General features: G+C 52.7%; 1 protein-coding gene across 2 annotated transcripts; it reads right to left on the bottom strand.

The window, feature by feature from the left end:
- Positions 1-373: 373 nt before the first annotated feature.
- Positions 374-14521, bottom strand: heatr5a (HEAT repeat containing 5a). 2 transcript variants are annotated; one of them, XM_068339404.1, is made up of 41 exons: positions 14385-14521; positions 12507-12739; positions 12203-12414; positions 11969-12077; positions 11704-11853; positions 11462-11633; positions 11228-11391; positions 10903-11152; positions 10652-10807; positions 10136-10386; positions 9943-10054; positions 9685-9837; positions 9462-9558; positions 9256-9365; positions 8963-9132; positions 8723-8886; positions 8053-8158; positions 7778-7968; positions 7537-7696; positions 7242-7431; positions 6981-7150; positions 6867-6893; positions 6361-6505; positions 6050-6232; positions 5731-5970; positions 5475-5653; positions 5327-5395; positions 5075-5254; positions 4814-4997; positions 4631-4735; positions 4410-4544; positions 4141-4268; positions 3893-4040; positions 3643-3816; positions 3397-3498; positions 3167-3313; positions 2744-3081; positions 2561-2668; positions 2343-2445; positions 2005-2158; positions 374-1914 (listed from the first exon to the last, which is right to left on the bottom strand). In XM_068339404.1, the coding sequence occupies exons 2-41, from the start codon at positions 12630-12632 to the stop codon at positions 1755-1757; spliced, it is 6222 nt and encodes a 2073-aa protein (XP_068195505.1). In that variant the 5' UTR covers positions 12633-12739; positions 14385-14521; the 3' UTR covers positions 374-1754. The 2 variants fall into 2 exon arrangements, with proteins under 2 accessions (XP_068195505.1, XP_068195506.1); XM_068339405.1 differs by having other exon boundaries at positions 11228-11388.
- Between the last annotated feature and the right edge of the window lie 409 nt (positions 14522-14930).

Raw genomic sequence — 14930 nt, 5'->3', positions numbered from 1 at the left:
ACAAACACTTCTTTAAGTGAAAGAGGTTCACTTGTTTATCACTAGTGGTTTTCTTGTACCGTCTGAATAAAACACCATACTCTACCATCACACCCACATCCAAATACTTTATATACAATTATTTTAAAACTAAAAGTATCCCTAAGACTTTATTTCTACTCTCCAAGACCCAACAATCCCTCAGCGCCCATCCGTTACACTAAATCTCATGAAGGAGCATTCTTGTTCCCCGGAGGTTGACCTGTAATAACCTTTAACTAGCATGTTGATACTGTTGTCCACTGCTGGTGGACAGCAGTATCTTGCTGGTGTTAGCATTTAGCCCCACAGACTGTAGACCAATAAGAACGAGTGGAGACAGAAGCTACAGAAATGAGTTTTATTGACTCGTTATAAAACAGGTTAAGTCATTCATTCACATAACACCTGTACGCGTCTTTCGACCAGGTGAGTTCACATCTACACACACCTCCACACACATGCAGCTGGTGACACAGCTGGAAGCACACAGCTCACCTGGTTCTTAGACTTATTGCAGGTAAATCTTTAGTGTTTTATTGTTTATTCCATCAAGAACATTCACTTTGAGGCTGTATGAATCCTGACAAGCTTTTTATGTGATATTATGATGTAGTGTTGGTGAAATAAAGTGCTGAAGACTAAAGTGTCCAATACAGGCCACCGTAGACATACTCAGAGATGAAAAACAATCATATAAAAACAAACATCTAAGATATTAAAATCCTGTCCTTTCATTTTCTGAGCTACTCTTCATCAGCGCCTCCCTGTGAACTTTGACCTCCATCAATCGTCGGTGATCCCAGCTTCTGATGGGTTCCGACCCAAATTAGGAGGACTAAGAGCCGACAGGCATTTCAGAATAAAAGCACCAAGTGACATGGGATTCCCTTCGATTGATTGACTTGATCAAACAAACTGGTTTGGTCATCAGTTCATGTTCGTTTTCAGAGAGGTAAATTATCTGACATCAAAGCGTCGCCTAGTTGTCGCCATAGCAACACATAACAAAAGATCGTATGGAAGGATATTATGGTATCACGCCATCTAGTGGCATGACAGAGGAAACACAGCATAGAACTCAGGTTATGAGTTGACCTCAACCAGTGAGGTCCATCTGCAGGAGTTTGTTTGTTTGTTTGAGAGGAAGTATGATTAAAAGTTTTCATAAAAGAGAATTACATTCTCACAAGTGTTCTGATTCAGGTCTGTTCTGTTCGTCTGGTTGGAAGTCTCAACCACAAAACCAAAAACTTAAAGTAAAAAAAAAAACAACTACAGTATTATTATTATTATTATTACAATAAAATCTCAAATATTTACTCCTCTCTTCGACAAACCTTTCTGATCCACCATATTTTAACGCAGAGCTGCAACAATTAGCCGATTCATCAGAATAAAAATCAATAACGGTAATCATTATAGCATATTGGTTAGTTTTGTTAGTTTGTTTATTTATCTATTATTGCAATTTAGTATTTTAATTTAGTTTTGAAGCACAGTTATGTTTGTTGCACTAAACTTATTTTATGATTTCTTTTCTGCTGTTCTGTTTTTTTTCTCTATTTTGTTTGGACATCCCATAAATAAAGACAAACAGCATTCAGCTCATTTCTGTCGTTCTGTTGGTGTCCACATTCTGACTGACAGCTGATTGTTGGTGCGATCCAGGGACACGCAGCCAATCAGCGTTGTATCGGTTGCGTTCACCTCCGTCGCCGTGGTAGCGAGTCGTCTCACAGGAAGTTGGTTTTCAGAGTGATGCTGGGGGACGACTTGGCGCTGCTGCGGGCGGCGGCGTTAGCGCTGCTAGCTTTGGCGTTCAGGCTCTCCTGGTTTCCTTTGACGGCGGCTTCCAGACGAGCCTTCAGGTGAGGAGACGACGCGATGAGAGACCTGATGGACGAAGGTAGAAACACGAGTCAACAGGAATAAATCCTCTACAAAGAGATGGATTATAATTACAGTTAATACAGCAGGCGTTACCTGAGGACAGCTGAGTGCTGCGGGCCGAGACGCATCAGATCTTTCAGCGCCGCCTCGTGGAGCGAGCAGGACGCCGCCGACGCCGAGCCCAGAGCGTTTTCGTCCAGGAGGAAGGAGATGAGGAGGGGAAGCAAGCCGGCCATCAGCTGAGGGCCTGGGGGGTCGTTCACACAGAGCCAACATGATGAATGTCATTGTTTTGTAATTATCGATGCGTTAATGTGTTTTATTCATAGGTTGATTTATCGCTGTCGGCTCCATCTATAACAACACATCATAATAATATTAATAAATATATTTTCAACAAAGGGACTGCAGCTTCAAACGACTGGACTCACGCTGTGACTCGTCTGCAGCCTGGACCAGCGCCTCCATGGCTCGGACTCCCTCCAGGACTCCCGCCAGCTCCTCCGTACTCTGAGGACGACTCCTCTCCATATTCTGAGGAAGAAAAGAGGAATTTCAAAATAAGAGCACAGCCTTTTATTGCACAGTATTTAGGTTCTAAATAAACCCAACATCTGGTGTCACCACCGGTTCAGTCGGCTTTCAGTACCTGGAGGAATCGGATGAGCGGCGGCCCGAGAGCCTGGATGTATGGGAAGGCCACAGCGGGCGGAGCCTGGAACACCGACGTCAGCAGCTGGTAGCATCGACTCACCACCTGCGACAGAGACGCGTCAAACTCTGGTTCTGACCGAGCGCGGTTGGTCGTCATGTCGCGACCCTTCGGACTCACCAGAGGGTCTTTGGATTCCACGCCAGCGACGAAACGCTGCAGGCAGAGTGAGTGCAGCGGCTCCACGGCGCAGACGTCGGGCCCAGCAGATAGCAGGAAGACGGTCAGCGCCGTGAGCAGGTTGGCCTGATCCACGACGGAATCCTCCGGCGCCTCGGAACCGGATCCCCAGAACCCCAGCAGCGTCTTCAGCGCCGACCTCAGCAGCTGCCTCCAGGCGCCGCTGCTCTTCTCCTGCCGGCTCATCGGAGACGTGACGACCGACTTCAGAGCGTGAAGCGCCGCCTGGAGGACTGACCCCAGACCGGTGCAGCTCGCTGAGCCCGCCACCGGGGCACCTGGGAAGAAAAGGTGAGACGAGTTTCAGGCATTGCTCGAGTCTTTTTACCTCTACTCCTCAACCAGTCAAGATTTTAAACTCACTACATTTAGATGACAGTTTGTTGTGAATGTTGGTTTCAGTCGGTTGCTGTCGGTTGTCGGTACCGTTGTGCGTTCTGGGCTTGTGAAGCAGCTCCCTCAGAACCCCCAGCAGCAGGTAGAGGACGGTGGGGAGGATGGACACGCTGCCTGCAGGATAGACAACCAGTATTGGCATGCTACTGCTAACATGCTAATACTGGCGTTAGCATGCTAAGCTCTGCGGCGCTAACCTTCTGGGGAGCAGACGGACGGCAGCTCGGAGAGGACAAACAGGGCAGACGACACCAGCTGACAGTCGCTGTCGGTTAACGTCCACACAGAGCCTCCAGGACCTGCACACACACACACACACGCACGCATACACACACACACACACACACGCACGAACGCACGCACGCACACACACACACCAAACTAAATAAAATCTCACTCTTCTAACTCCTCTTCTACCCCCTTGTTGTCGCCCCCCCCCTCACCGGTGGGACTGGTTCCAGACAGTTTGGGGCTGAGTTGGGGGAGTTTCCGGACCAGAACACACAGAATCAGCTCCAGCGCTCCGAACACCAGCGAGTGTCCCGGGACCAAACCGCCGGTGTCCCGCCCCTCGCCGAACTCAGGCAGCGTCTCCTTCTCCGCCGCACCGTCGTCCACTGTGGAGGTTTACCACGTTAAAGTACTGTGTGTGTGTGTGTGTGTGTGTGTGTGTGTGTGTGTGTGTGTGCTCACCCTCAGCACTGTGGCGTTTCTCCCTCACGTGCTCCTGAGCCGCCGTCACGATCTGACGCAGTAAATCCAAGACGGCGAGTTGAACCGACGGCGCCTCCCGGGTCACCATCAGCCGGTGGAGGACGCTGAGCAGCTCCACGCTGAGAGGCTGCAGACAGACGGGTGGAGGGACAGACAGGCAGAAACACAGACAGACTTTCAGTTCTGGGTTCCAGCGGGATCTGGGTTCGAGGCCCGGTGGGTCTCACCTGGTCGTTTCCGATCTTGGCGCGGGGCCAGGAGACGTCCAGCAGCACCTGCAGCGCCTGCAGACAAGAAGTGATGTTCTCCATCTGGTTCTGAGAGTGTGGAGAACACAGGAACTCCACGCTGATTCCTGACGGAGGACGAACCAAATCACCAAATCAATAAATCACCAAATCAATAAATCACCAAATCAATACATCACCAAATCAATAAATCAAACGTTCCTGATCTTAACCGTCGGCTGGGTCTGGCGTCAGAACGTATCTCCTACCGAGTATAAGATGCAGCCTGTCGGCATTGATGTCTTCTGGACTCTTGACTCCGCCCACTGAACCCGTGTGTCCCATGGAGGTGGGCGTGGCCGGCCTGGACAGGTTGGCGGGTGCGTCGTCTGGCATCACGAACCCTACAACAGCCAATCACATCAGCCTCAAAAGCCATTCGTGTGCTTCAGGAAAAGGAGGAGGAGCGAGGAAGAGGAGGAGCACAGACCGGTGCTGTGGAGCCACAGGGAGGCGGCGTGGAGGATGGGCGCCCAGGAGGAGGAGTAATGACCTCTGGCCAGGCTCACCGTCTCCGCCGTGTAGAAGGAACCTCCTGCAGGAGGAAGAGGAGGACGCTTAAACCGACAGCCGCCAGACGGCGAGGTCGCCCTGCTTCCTGTTGGACGCCTACCTGCTTCTGGCAGCTGTGACGCGTATTCCTGTGGGAGGGTCAGCAGGCCGTAGTCCTGCAGCGCCGCCAGCCACAGGCGGCTCAGAGTGGGCAGATCTGATTGGACCAGCTGCAGGAGGTCAGCGCCTCCGGGGTCAGAGGTCACTGGCGTCTCTTTGCTCCTCTGAACGGCGACGATGTAAACCTGGAAGACGAGGAGCAGGGATTAGAAAACACAACAACCGGACGGGAGGATCAGCCTGATACCGGATCCACGCCCACCTCGGCCCAGGCTTTCAGAACCGCCAGCGTTTCCATGGTAGCGATGGCCTCGTTGTACAGCTGGCTGGAAACGTCCCGCCCACCCTGGATTTTAGCCAATGAGGAGGCCAGGAGCTGGTGAACCCGACGCAGGTCGCGGAGGTCGCTGACGACGCCGCTGGCGATCCAGGCGCTGCACACCTGGGGGCGGAGTTCAGACGGTTAGAGGTCAAACTGACGGCGCGACGACAAGTCGCAGCGGCTATTGGTCACCTGACAGGCCTTCGCCGTGACATCAGGAGGGGCGTCGGCGGCGAAGGCGGGTCTGAGGGCGGCGCCGACCTGAATGAAGATACAGTTAGGACCCGTGACACACGACCCGGCGCCAGACGGACGCCTCAGACGGCGGCCCGTTCCTTACGTTGGCCTGGTACTGCTCCAGGATCACATGACCCGGGAACTCCGGCTCGGGGATGTCTGAGAAGCGCCTGATGATCACCAGCAGCGTCTGGAGCCCCGCCAGCCGCAGCCGGTCACTGTGGTCCGTCGCCGCCATGAACGCCATGCGGACCAGGTCGCCGAGATGAAGCACGAGGAAGTCTGAGGGGGGGCGGGGTCAGACAACAGGTCAGGGAGGTCGAGCGGACGAGGTCAAGTGACCCACGAGGACGTCTTACCGGTGGACTCCTGCAGACGTCGCTCCTGAGCCAGAGCCATGTCAAAGTGGGCGGGGTCGGAGGTCTCGCACTGAGCGATGATGCGACACACACACTCCATGGCGAAGCGGCGAGTGGACCAGCGCAGCGCCGTGAACGGGCCGCCGGACTCCGACCGCGCTCTGAAGGCGGACGAGTCGTCGTCTCGGGCGGATTCGGCGTCGTCGTCCTCCTGCCGCGCGTCGACCGCCGCCCCAGAGTCTGCGGAGTCAGAGAGAGAGTCAAAGTTCCATCTCCATGGAAACCAAGACCCGCAAAACGTCTGACGGGCTCCACCCACCAGTGGTCGCAGACAGGACGTCCTTGCAGAGCTTGAGCCAGTGTCCCAGCTTCCCGCTGGTGGCGCTGGACGCCATCATGTGGACCAGAGTCTCCTGGATGTCCCTCCTCAGACCCGCGTCCGACTCCCGGTCCAGGAGCGAGAACAGAGCTCCTTCCAGACCCACTTCCTTAATGGTGACGTCTGAAAGGGGGGGGGGGGTAATCTAATTCAACTCGAATCTCCAGATTCTACTTTACTTCAGATCTTAAGTCTGGACACCTTCGAGTGTTAAATAAACCCTGAGAGGTCGTTCGGTGCGTCCGTCTCACCCAGCTGAGCGTTGTCCCGTCTCGGCAGCTCTTTGACCCGCGTCACGGCGTGATGCGACACCTCCAGCGCCTCCCGCTGGACCAACTGTCGCAGACACGCCACCACGGCGCGGCGCAGACACAGGTACGCACTGCACAGGTTCGCCTGGAGCACAAACACAACATGGGTTCGTCAGAGGGAGCACGTAAAGGGTCGCTAATCCCTCCGTGTGGTCTGGAAGGTGTTACGATCACATGCTGATGAACCAACCAATGAGAACCGAGAGTCAACAGTGAGTTAAAAACAGGCAGTGGGGACGGATGTGAGACCACAACACGGTTCTAGCAGCATCAATGGGAAAAAGTTAGTGCAACGGAAAACTGGATGACCCAGATTATGAAGAGAATTGAGGATTCGGTGGCAGAAAGTTGTCAAAAAGCTCCACACCAACAGAAACCAGAGGAGGAAACGGACGAAGGAAAGAAATGACAACAAACGGCTGAAGGACGGGCGACAGAGAACCTACCAACGTGGAGTAATCCAACAAGATCTCCTGCAAGACACAACACTGGGTCAGAGCGACACTCTCTACATATAGACCGTTAGATCAGTCACAGGGTCAGAGGTCAGGTGAGCTCACACAGAGTGCAGGAACCAGAACGGCCAGCTGGACGTGTGGCGGCGAGAACATGTGCAGCTGCTGCAGACAGGAAGTGGCTTCAGCCTGAACCAGACAGTCTGGCCCCGCCCACATCGCCCCACATCCCAGCAGGCAGCTGGAGCGGAGGCCGGACACCGCCGAACCTTCGCCTGAAACACACACACACACACACGTCACCACCTTTAGCTGAAACACACACACACACACACACACACACACACACACACTCTCTGGTGCTACCTTGCAGGTCAGGGCCCAGGCAGGTGATGAGGGCATGCAGGCAGCGCCCCAGGCTTTGGTGCACCTCGGGGTGGGTGGGCGGGGCTGACAGCAGTAGGCGGAGCACCAGATCGAAGGAGGGCTCGGCGTGGATCCGGTACAACCCCCCCGAGAGGTCGATGACCAGCGACAGGCTGTGGAGAGACCAGGTCTGGAGGCGACACACACACACAGAAGACGTGTTAGCTGTCTTTAAAGGGTTAAAGGTCGCGTCCTTGTGACGTAGACTCCGCCCACAGAACACACGTGTGCCCACCTGGACCTCAGGTGAGGTGCTGTCCTGGCTCAGGGTGAACAGAACCCCCAGGCAGGTGGACAGGTGCTGAGGGGACCCGATCCCTCCGGTGTAGCGCTGCAACGCACCCAGAGCCAAAGCAAAGCCGCTGCGAGTCGCAGCGTCCCGCGCCGACTTCAACCTGAGGTCACATGGTTCATTAATGACATCACCTGTGCGTCACCTGACTTCACCAGCAAGCATTCAGCTCGCGACCCCCTACCTGTCGAAGCACATCAGGGAGACGGAGACGGTGAAACCGGGGTCTCCGACCACCTGCACCAGCCGGGCCAGCCCTTCAGCGGCCAGGCATCGCAGCAGGGGGCTGGAGCTCTCCAGCGCCCCCGACAGGAGGGACAGCGCCGGGGGACGCACCTCCTGCGGCCCCAGAGACCCTCGGGCGCTGCCCTGGTGCTGAGGATGGAGACAGATTGAGTTTGAGTCCCACTATTGTCACAAAACGCACAGAAGCCAGCACGCGACCTGCAGGTGCAGTACCTTGAGCAGACTGCAGAGGGCAGCGCACACGTGAGTCTGGACCGTCTGCTGGCGCTGACCCTTCAGCTGGTTCACCGTCTCCACAAACTGCTCCAAGATCCTCACTCTGACACACAAACGGAATCAAACTGAATGTTAAACATCCACCTTATGGCACCGACAGGAAGCTGCTCTTGTTTAACCATCACCAGTTTTTGTTTCAGGTACAAGTTCACTAAAAATAAAGACACTTAAGATGATAGTTCATTAAACCTTTCATGAAATATACTCGTAGCAACAAACACTTGATGAACTGCGTAGCATAAAGTGCTAACAGCTGAGTCAAATTTAGAAAAGGCACCAAAATAAATTCTTCAGGTTTGTTTTTTAGTTTCTTTTCTTCCTTAATTTGTCTTTGGCTTCAAACATCACTAATGTTAATGTTTACAGCTATGAGTGATTAGTAAATTAGCTCTCTGTTCACGCTAAGATTAGCAGCTAACTAGCCAGCTAGCTTAGGAGACGACGCTCCCTCTTCATCGCTGTCTCCAGCCACAACGTGCTTCCTGTTCTGGTACTCGAATAACCGTGACTAGTTGACTAATTGTGACGACGCTACAGGACTGGTTAACTTAATCGGGTTAACTTAATCGGGTTAACCCACCACGGTAGCGGTGCAGCTAAACGTTACCTCTGAGCGGTGATCATGTGGGGATAGAGCACGCCAAAGAGCTGGACGGCGGCGGCGGTCAGAGCTACAGGAGGGGGGAGGGGCGCGGGAACCTCTGTACTCTTGTCACACAGACTGAAGGCGTCGTTGTCCAGAGAGGCTCCGCCCACACCGCTGCCGTGGAGCTGGAAATCAAACGCACCCGTTAAAATGCCGTCTGGGTGTGTTTGTGTCACCGGGACGAAGTCCAGGACTCCCCACCTGCTCCTCGATGTATCTGCGGTCGCCGATGTGGAGGGCGGGGCCAACCAGCGGCAGGTCGTCATGGTGACAGAGGGGGGTCAGCAGGGTGAGCTCTGAACACTGCTGGTTCAAGTTGTCCTGACCGGACAAATCCGTCACCAGCTGGTTCATCACCAAACCGAAACTCTCTGCAGGAAGACAGACAGGAAACAGAACAGGAATACTGAGAAGGGAGGGAGGGAAAAGACAGAAAAAGGCGTGAAGGAGGGAATGAAGGGGAGAAGGGAGGAGCCATGGAGGCGTCTCGTTACCGTGGTAACTGTGGGGCGGCAGCAGAGCGAGTAGCTCGAACACTCGCAGTTTGTAGACGACCGAAAAGCTACGAAAGGAAGTGCTGTAAGACCTGAGGAGGGCAGGCAACCTGGACACACACACACACACACACACACACACACACACGAATGAATTGCGTTGTTACTTTCTGAAGGGTCAAAACTTCGACCAATCAGGTACTGACTTGGTGAGAAACGTGACAGCGCAGGACAGCGGCGTGAGGAGATGACTGATGTCATCGGTGACCAGCGTCCGGCAGTGGAGAAGCAGGTTCTTCATCGCTGCTCACACACAAGAATGTTCAGGTTCAGATGTTAAACACACACACACACACACACACACACACACACACACACACACACACACACACACACACACACACACACACACACACACAGTGGACTCACCACAGAGCGCCCCGGCACGTCCCTCCAGCGTGACCTGCCACGTAAAGTAGTCCCCTCGCCTCAGGTCCATCTCCTGCTCCCTGAGCGAAGCAGGAAACACACACCTCCACAGGAGGAGGAGGCGGGGCAGGTGATGCTCCACGACAGCCGGGCCTGAACACACACACACACACACACCTTCAGTCGACCCCTCGTCGTCACACAACAAGCTGCTCTCTCAGGAGAGTCACGGAACGCCGGCGGCCATCTTTAGCGTACCTAAGGTGATGAGGGAGGAGACGAGCAGCCAGCCGGCCCGCGTCCTCTGGAGGGACATCCGACTGTTCTGAGAGGCTGAACGCAGCAGGTCCTCAGCCAGATCCAGAACCAGCTACACACACACACACACACAGGTCAACATTCACATTAACATCCTACCCACGCCGTGAGTGAGGTCATCGATTTTACCCACCACGCCTTTAGCATGTGGAATTCCCAGAGGGCAGTGCTGCACCGCCGCCACCAGGGCGGCGACAGCCGCTCCGTAGCCGGCCACAGCGTCCGGGGAAGACTTCAGCGCCATCAGCCTCTCGGCGCAGCGGTCAAGCAGCAAGGAACCCTGGGACGGCATCGCCATGGCAATGGAGCGCAGACACCAGGCAGCAGCCAGACAGGCGGAGGAGGCGGGGTGGAGCAGGACGGAGACAACGGTGTCCAGCAGCGCTGCTCGGATAGAACACACAAAAGAAGCTGATTATATGCTGTAATTTACGTTAGCTGGACGTCTGACAGCTTGTGACTGATTAAAAAGAGAATTATGGGATTAAATGTGATCCATCAGATGTTCAATCTGTTGGTGACAGAAACACGATTTTACTTCAGAGGTCGATAAGCGTTCTAATCCCGCCGTCGATCGCCGCCCACCGATCCGTGTTTTTGATTGATCAATCAATCGTGTAACAGATGCCTGTGTGACAGTGACCCCCACCTGTGCTGCTGTCGGCCAGCAGGGGGGCAGCAGTGGAGCCCAGTCCCTCGATGAGTCGCCCCAGTTCCAGCAGACAGCAAACCAGGACGTGCTGACTGGCTGAAACGTCCACAGATGAACCTCTGGTTTCCACGTTCCCATCAGTCATTGCTGCGTCTACAAACACACACACACACACACACACGATCGTTACCTATCACGTGACGACACACACACGAGGCGTGAGGACTCTCGTCTTCCTCTCTGCTCACCCACGGCTCGTTTCTGCGCCGCCACCACGAGGCAGAGCTGCTTGGCGGCGTTGGTCTGGGCCTTCTCCCCCAGCATGCCCCCCAGGGTGCTCCTCAGGATGAAAGAGACGCAGCGGCGGGTCACCGCCGTGTCGCCCGGCGTCTGCGTGGCCCGGCCGTGGGACGCCAGCTCCATCAGGAGGGACAGGAAGGCGGGGAAGTTGGCCTCCAACCAGGAGCCGCCCAGCGTGGTGACGAAGACCACGCAGGTCTGAGGGGGGAGGGGGGCGGGGTCAGTCGCTTTACAGGGCAAACGGACAATCGGATGGTTGCCACGGTGACGTACCTGCGTGACTCCGATGCGGACGTCCTTGCTGATGGATCTCGTCCCCTTCAGCATGTCGCCGCTGGCTCGGAGGAAACCGGCCCCGCCCCGCAGGAACCCCGCCAGCAGCAGATCCATCACTTCCTCCAGGGTGCTCTGACTCCGCCCACTCTGTCTGGGACCTGCTGGAATAAAAAACCGGTGTTTTACTTTGCAGTCCAGCGGGATTTACCCCCCACCCCTCCGTGGTCGTACCGGTGGGCTGTCTGGGCTCCACGGCGGCAGCCAGCAGAGTCCCCAGCAGCCTGGCCACCGACACTCTGACGTTGTTGTTGGATCCTTCAAAGGCTCGGAAGCACAGAGTGGCGACGTTCTCCAACTCGCTGGTCCAGAGGAACGCCCCCTCCCTCTGCAGCTCCAGGAGACACTGGGGCCACAACGCAGAGACGTTAGAGGAAAGTAGAAGCCCGAGAGACGAGCCGCTCCACACGAGTTACCTCGGCAGCAGCGCAGCGGACGGCCATGGATCGGTCCGTCAGACAGGTTCTCGCCACCTTGTAGACGTCGCGGTGACAGGAGACTGCACCGACGCCCAAACCTCGCAGGATCTTCTCCAAACACAACATGATCTCGTAGCGGCCCTGAGACTGAGAGAGGAAGAGGAGGGTGAGTTTAGGACGTCTGAGCGTTCAGCTAAATACGGTGTTTCGCTCATGCTGGGGGGATGAAGTGGTTTTCTCCTCCTATACGTTGCAGACGGACCTCGGCGCTCTTCATGGCCTTCAGCAGGTTGGCCAGGGTGTCCTTGAAGCAGCCGACCAGCATCCGACCAAGCTGCTCGAACAAAGCCCCGAGACACGCGATGGCCGCCCTGAAATAAACACAAACTCCATGAGAAACAGAAATTTCTCCAAATTATTCATAGAATTTAGTAGAAATACACAATTCTTTCTTTGTTGCATCATGTTTTCACAGCGAAAACACCACTGGACTTACAACCGGGTGGGCAGGCCCGACGGAGAGTCATCTTTGCTGCGGATGATGTCATTGCACCTCTCCACCAATAGACTTGCAGGAATGGAGTCTCCCAGCCGGTAGAGGAGGGCGAAGCAATGAGCCAGCAGCCAGCGGGTGGGCGGGCCGGGAGAAGCGCTCAGAACGGTGGACAGCTGGTCTGACAGACGCCGCTGGTTCGCTCTGATGTCGGCCTGGAAGGAAGAGAAGGATTCAAACCTTTATCGAGACTCGGTTCGGTTCAGCAACCGTCGGAGCTTTTAAGACGTCATCGAGGCGCTCTCACCCTGTCTGTCGCAGGGAGGAGCTTCTTCAGGTGGGTGAGCCACTCAAAGACGAACTCCGCCCTTTGGTGTTCACCCAGCTGACTCCACGCGTCTTCATTCAGCAGCAGGCTGTGAGCTCGCTCCATGACGGACCTCCGACAATCCTCCTCCTCCTCTTCCTCCTCCCTTTCCTTCAACTCCTCCTCTCAGTGAAATGGAAATCTTCTGTGCTGCTTTGCCATTCTTCTAAATCCTGTGAGACACAAAGGGAGAGGAAAAAGTGGCATCAAATACAGATGAAACCTGATCTGGGAAGATTGTTCACAATGATCAAAATACAGAAGAGCCTCGATCTGTTTTGTGACTGAGTCAAAAAAACATTATAACACTTTAAAATAACTAAAATAATTCTAATCCATTCCATGTTTGAAAAAAAGCCCCAAGCCCCCTAAATTCTGAAAAAAACAAACATATTTTATCAACCAATAGACAAGCAGACTTTACCGGTGTTGTCCTGAAGCGTAACTTATATCTCGGATTTTGCTCCAATGCCAAACAAAAACACAGAAAAACCGACAGCTTGTATCTCAAATAACTCGTATGTCTCGGTTCTATTTGTACATCAGAGAAACCAAAGCAGCCCGCGGGGAACAACCCAATGAAACATGAACAGAACAACCTGTTTGAGCTGCCGTTGAATGCCGACCACTTAGAAAATGTTCGGTCCTTTCGAGTCTGTGTCCCAGTGAAAGCTGACAGAGCAGATCAAACCGGACCAGAACAGAGGAGACGCTGGCAGCCGAGCCGCCGGCCGAACACGGGAAGAATATCTGAGAGCAAGAGGCTCATAAATAATTCAAACGCACAGCTCTGTCTCCTCCGTTCAGAGACACGGCACAAACACAAAGTTTACAAAGACACAAGGAGACTAAAAATAATCCTCTGCCCCACATAAAGACATGAGCTTCAAACACTCGGCATAAACAGAGACATTTCAAGACTCACAAAAAAACAGCAACATCAAGACTCGTCAAAAAAATTTCTGAGAAGAAAAATAAATAAAATATCGTCTCAGTTTCAGCATCCACCCAATCGGTCGAGCAAGAAGCAAAAAAGCACATGTTCTGTCCAAAGACCAAAAACATGGAGGGACAGAATACAAGAGAAGGTCTCACATCGAGATGTTCCTCAAGCCTGGACACCAGAAGTCAAGCATGCATCTAAGATATGATGACACAGATATGATGACACAGATAAGATGACGCTTTATTCATCCCACAGTGTGGTGAATCCAAACTGGTTTAACCTTGTTAACACAATCTAAGTGTTCAGAGAGTTTGATGCATACACTAATCAACTAAGTTATAAGTAACATCCATGCATTCTCCTACATGAGCTAAAAATCCTGTATTTATTACTTTTTATATGTATAAAGACCACATATAAGACCTAACTGGCTTTGCTCTGCTACTTTTACACTAATAATGTTGATTTCACCATTCTGATGTGGATATAAAAGCAATGCTAAATACAACTTAGCTCCCTTGAGCTAAGATTAGCATCTCAGAATAACACGGAGATCAGTACGAGCCTCAGGTGATCTTCTGGGTTTGGAGGAGTCCAGCTACTTTCTGCAGACTCGGTCACAAAAACGGACTTAGACACAAAACAACACGAAGTGTCATGTTTGAAACGGACTTGAAACTATACGCAAACTGTCTCTGAAAACACAACACAAACAAACAACACAACATCTTCCAGGTTTACATTTTAACAAACAAGCAGGAAGCTAACTGACTCAGCCTTAGCATCGGGGTGGCTAACCGGGTTAGCTAACGGGCAAAAGTTTATAGACACAAAACGAGACAAAAAAAATTTAAAAAAACGACGTCGTTTACCTGTGAGAGTCGCAAAAAACGTTTATTCCGAAAATATGTGTCGGTCGGGAAAGAAGACTAGGAAGTTTGTGAAGATTTATTTTTAATGTTTGTATTAATAACACCGTACGAGAAGGAGCGACGTGACGGAAGCTGAAGGACCGCTGTCGTTTCCGTCAAGCTAGCGGAAGTTAATGGACGATCCGGTTAGTTTTTCAAAATAATACAACCTTATTTTGAAAAACTGAAGAAAAAGGGAAAAGATAATTAAAAGCATTAACTTTTAGTATTTCTGTATGAGGGAGTTACTGCAGGAAATGCACAAAAATGGGAAAACAAAAAAAAAAACGTCAATAATAATAGCAAATAGAAACCATAATCAAAATGCAGATTCTGGATTATTTCCTGAATCTTTGGTTATAATCCATACTCGGACTCACAGTTACATCTCCCCTGGTCAAAGATCCACACCTGAGTAAAACTGAAACAAAATCCACTGAAAAATATTGTAGATATTTTGTGAATAACACGTCGAAGAAACGTGAGGCAGCGCTAAAGGCTACCAGT

Source organism: Antennarius striatus, chromosome 17 (genome assembly GCF_040054535.1).
Source record: "Antennarius striatus isolate MH-2024 chromosome 17, ASM4005453v1, whole genome shotgun sequence".
Taxonomy (NCBI): domain Eukaryota; kingdom Metazoa; phylum Chordata; class Actinopteri; order Lophiiformes; family Antennariidae; genus Antennarius; species Antennarius striatus.
Note: the sequence above shows the minus strand (reverse complement) of the source record. Positions and strands in the feature narration are given on the sequence as shown.

What these genes read in the sequence shown, in the direction of transcription:
- heatr5a (XM_068339404.1), bottom strand. Translation starts at nt 12,632, where the DNA reads ATGGAGCGAGCTCACAGCCTGCTGCTGAATGAAGACGCGTGGAGTCAG. An exon ending in CCCTCTGCAGTCTGCTCAAG is followed by an intron (nt 7,969 to 8,052) that starts GTACTGCACCTG and finishes CTCCATCCTCAG; the next exon opens with CACCAGGGCAGCGCCCGAGG. An exon ending in CCTGGGCCCTGACCTGCAAG is followed by an intron (nt 7,151 to 7,241) that starts GTAGCACCAGAG and finishes TGTGTGTTTCAG; the next exon opens with GCGAAGGTTCGGCGGTGTCC.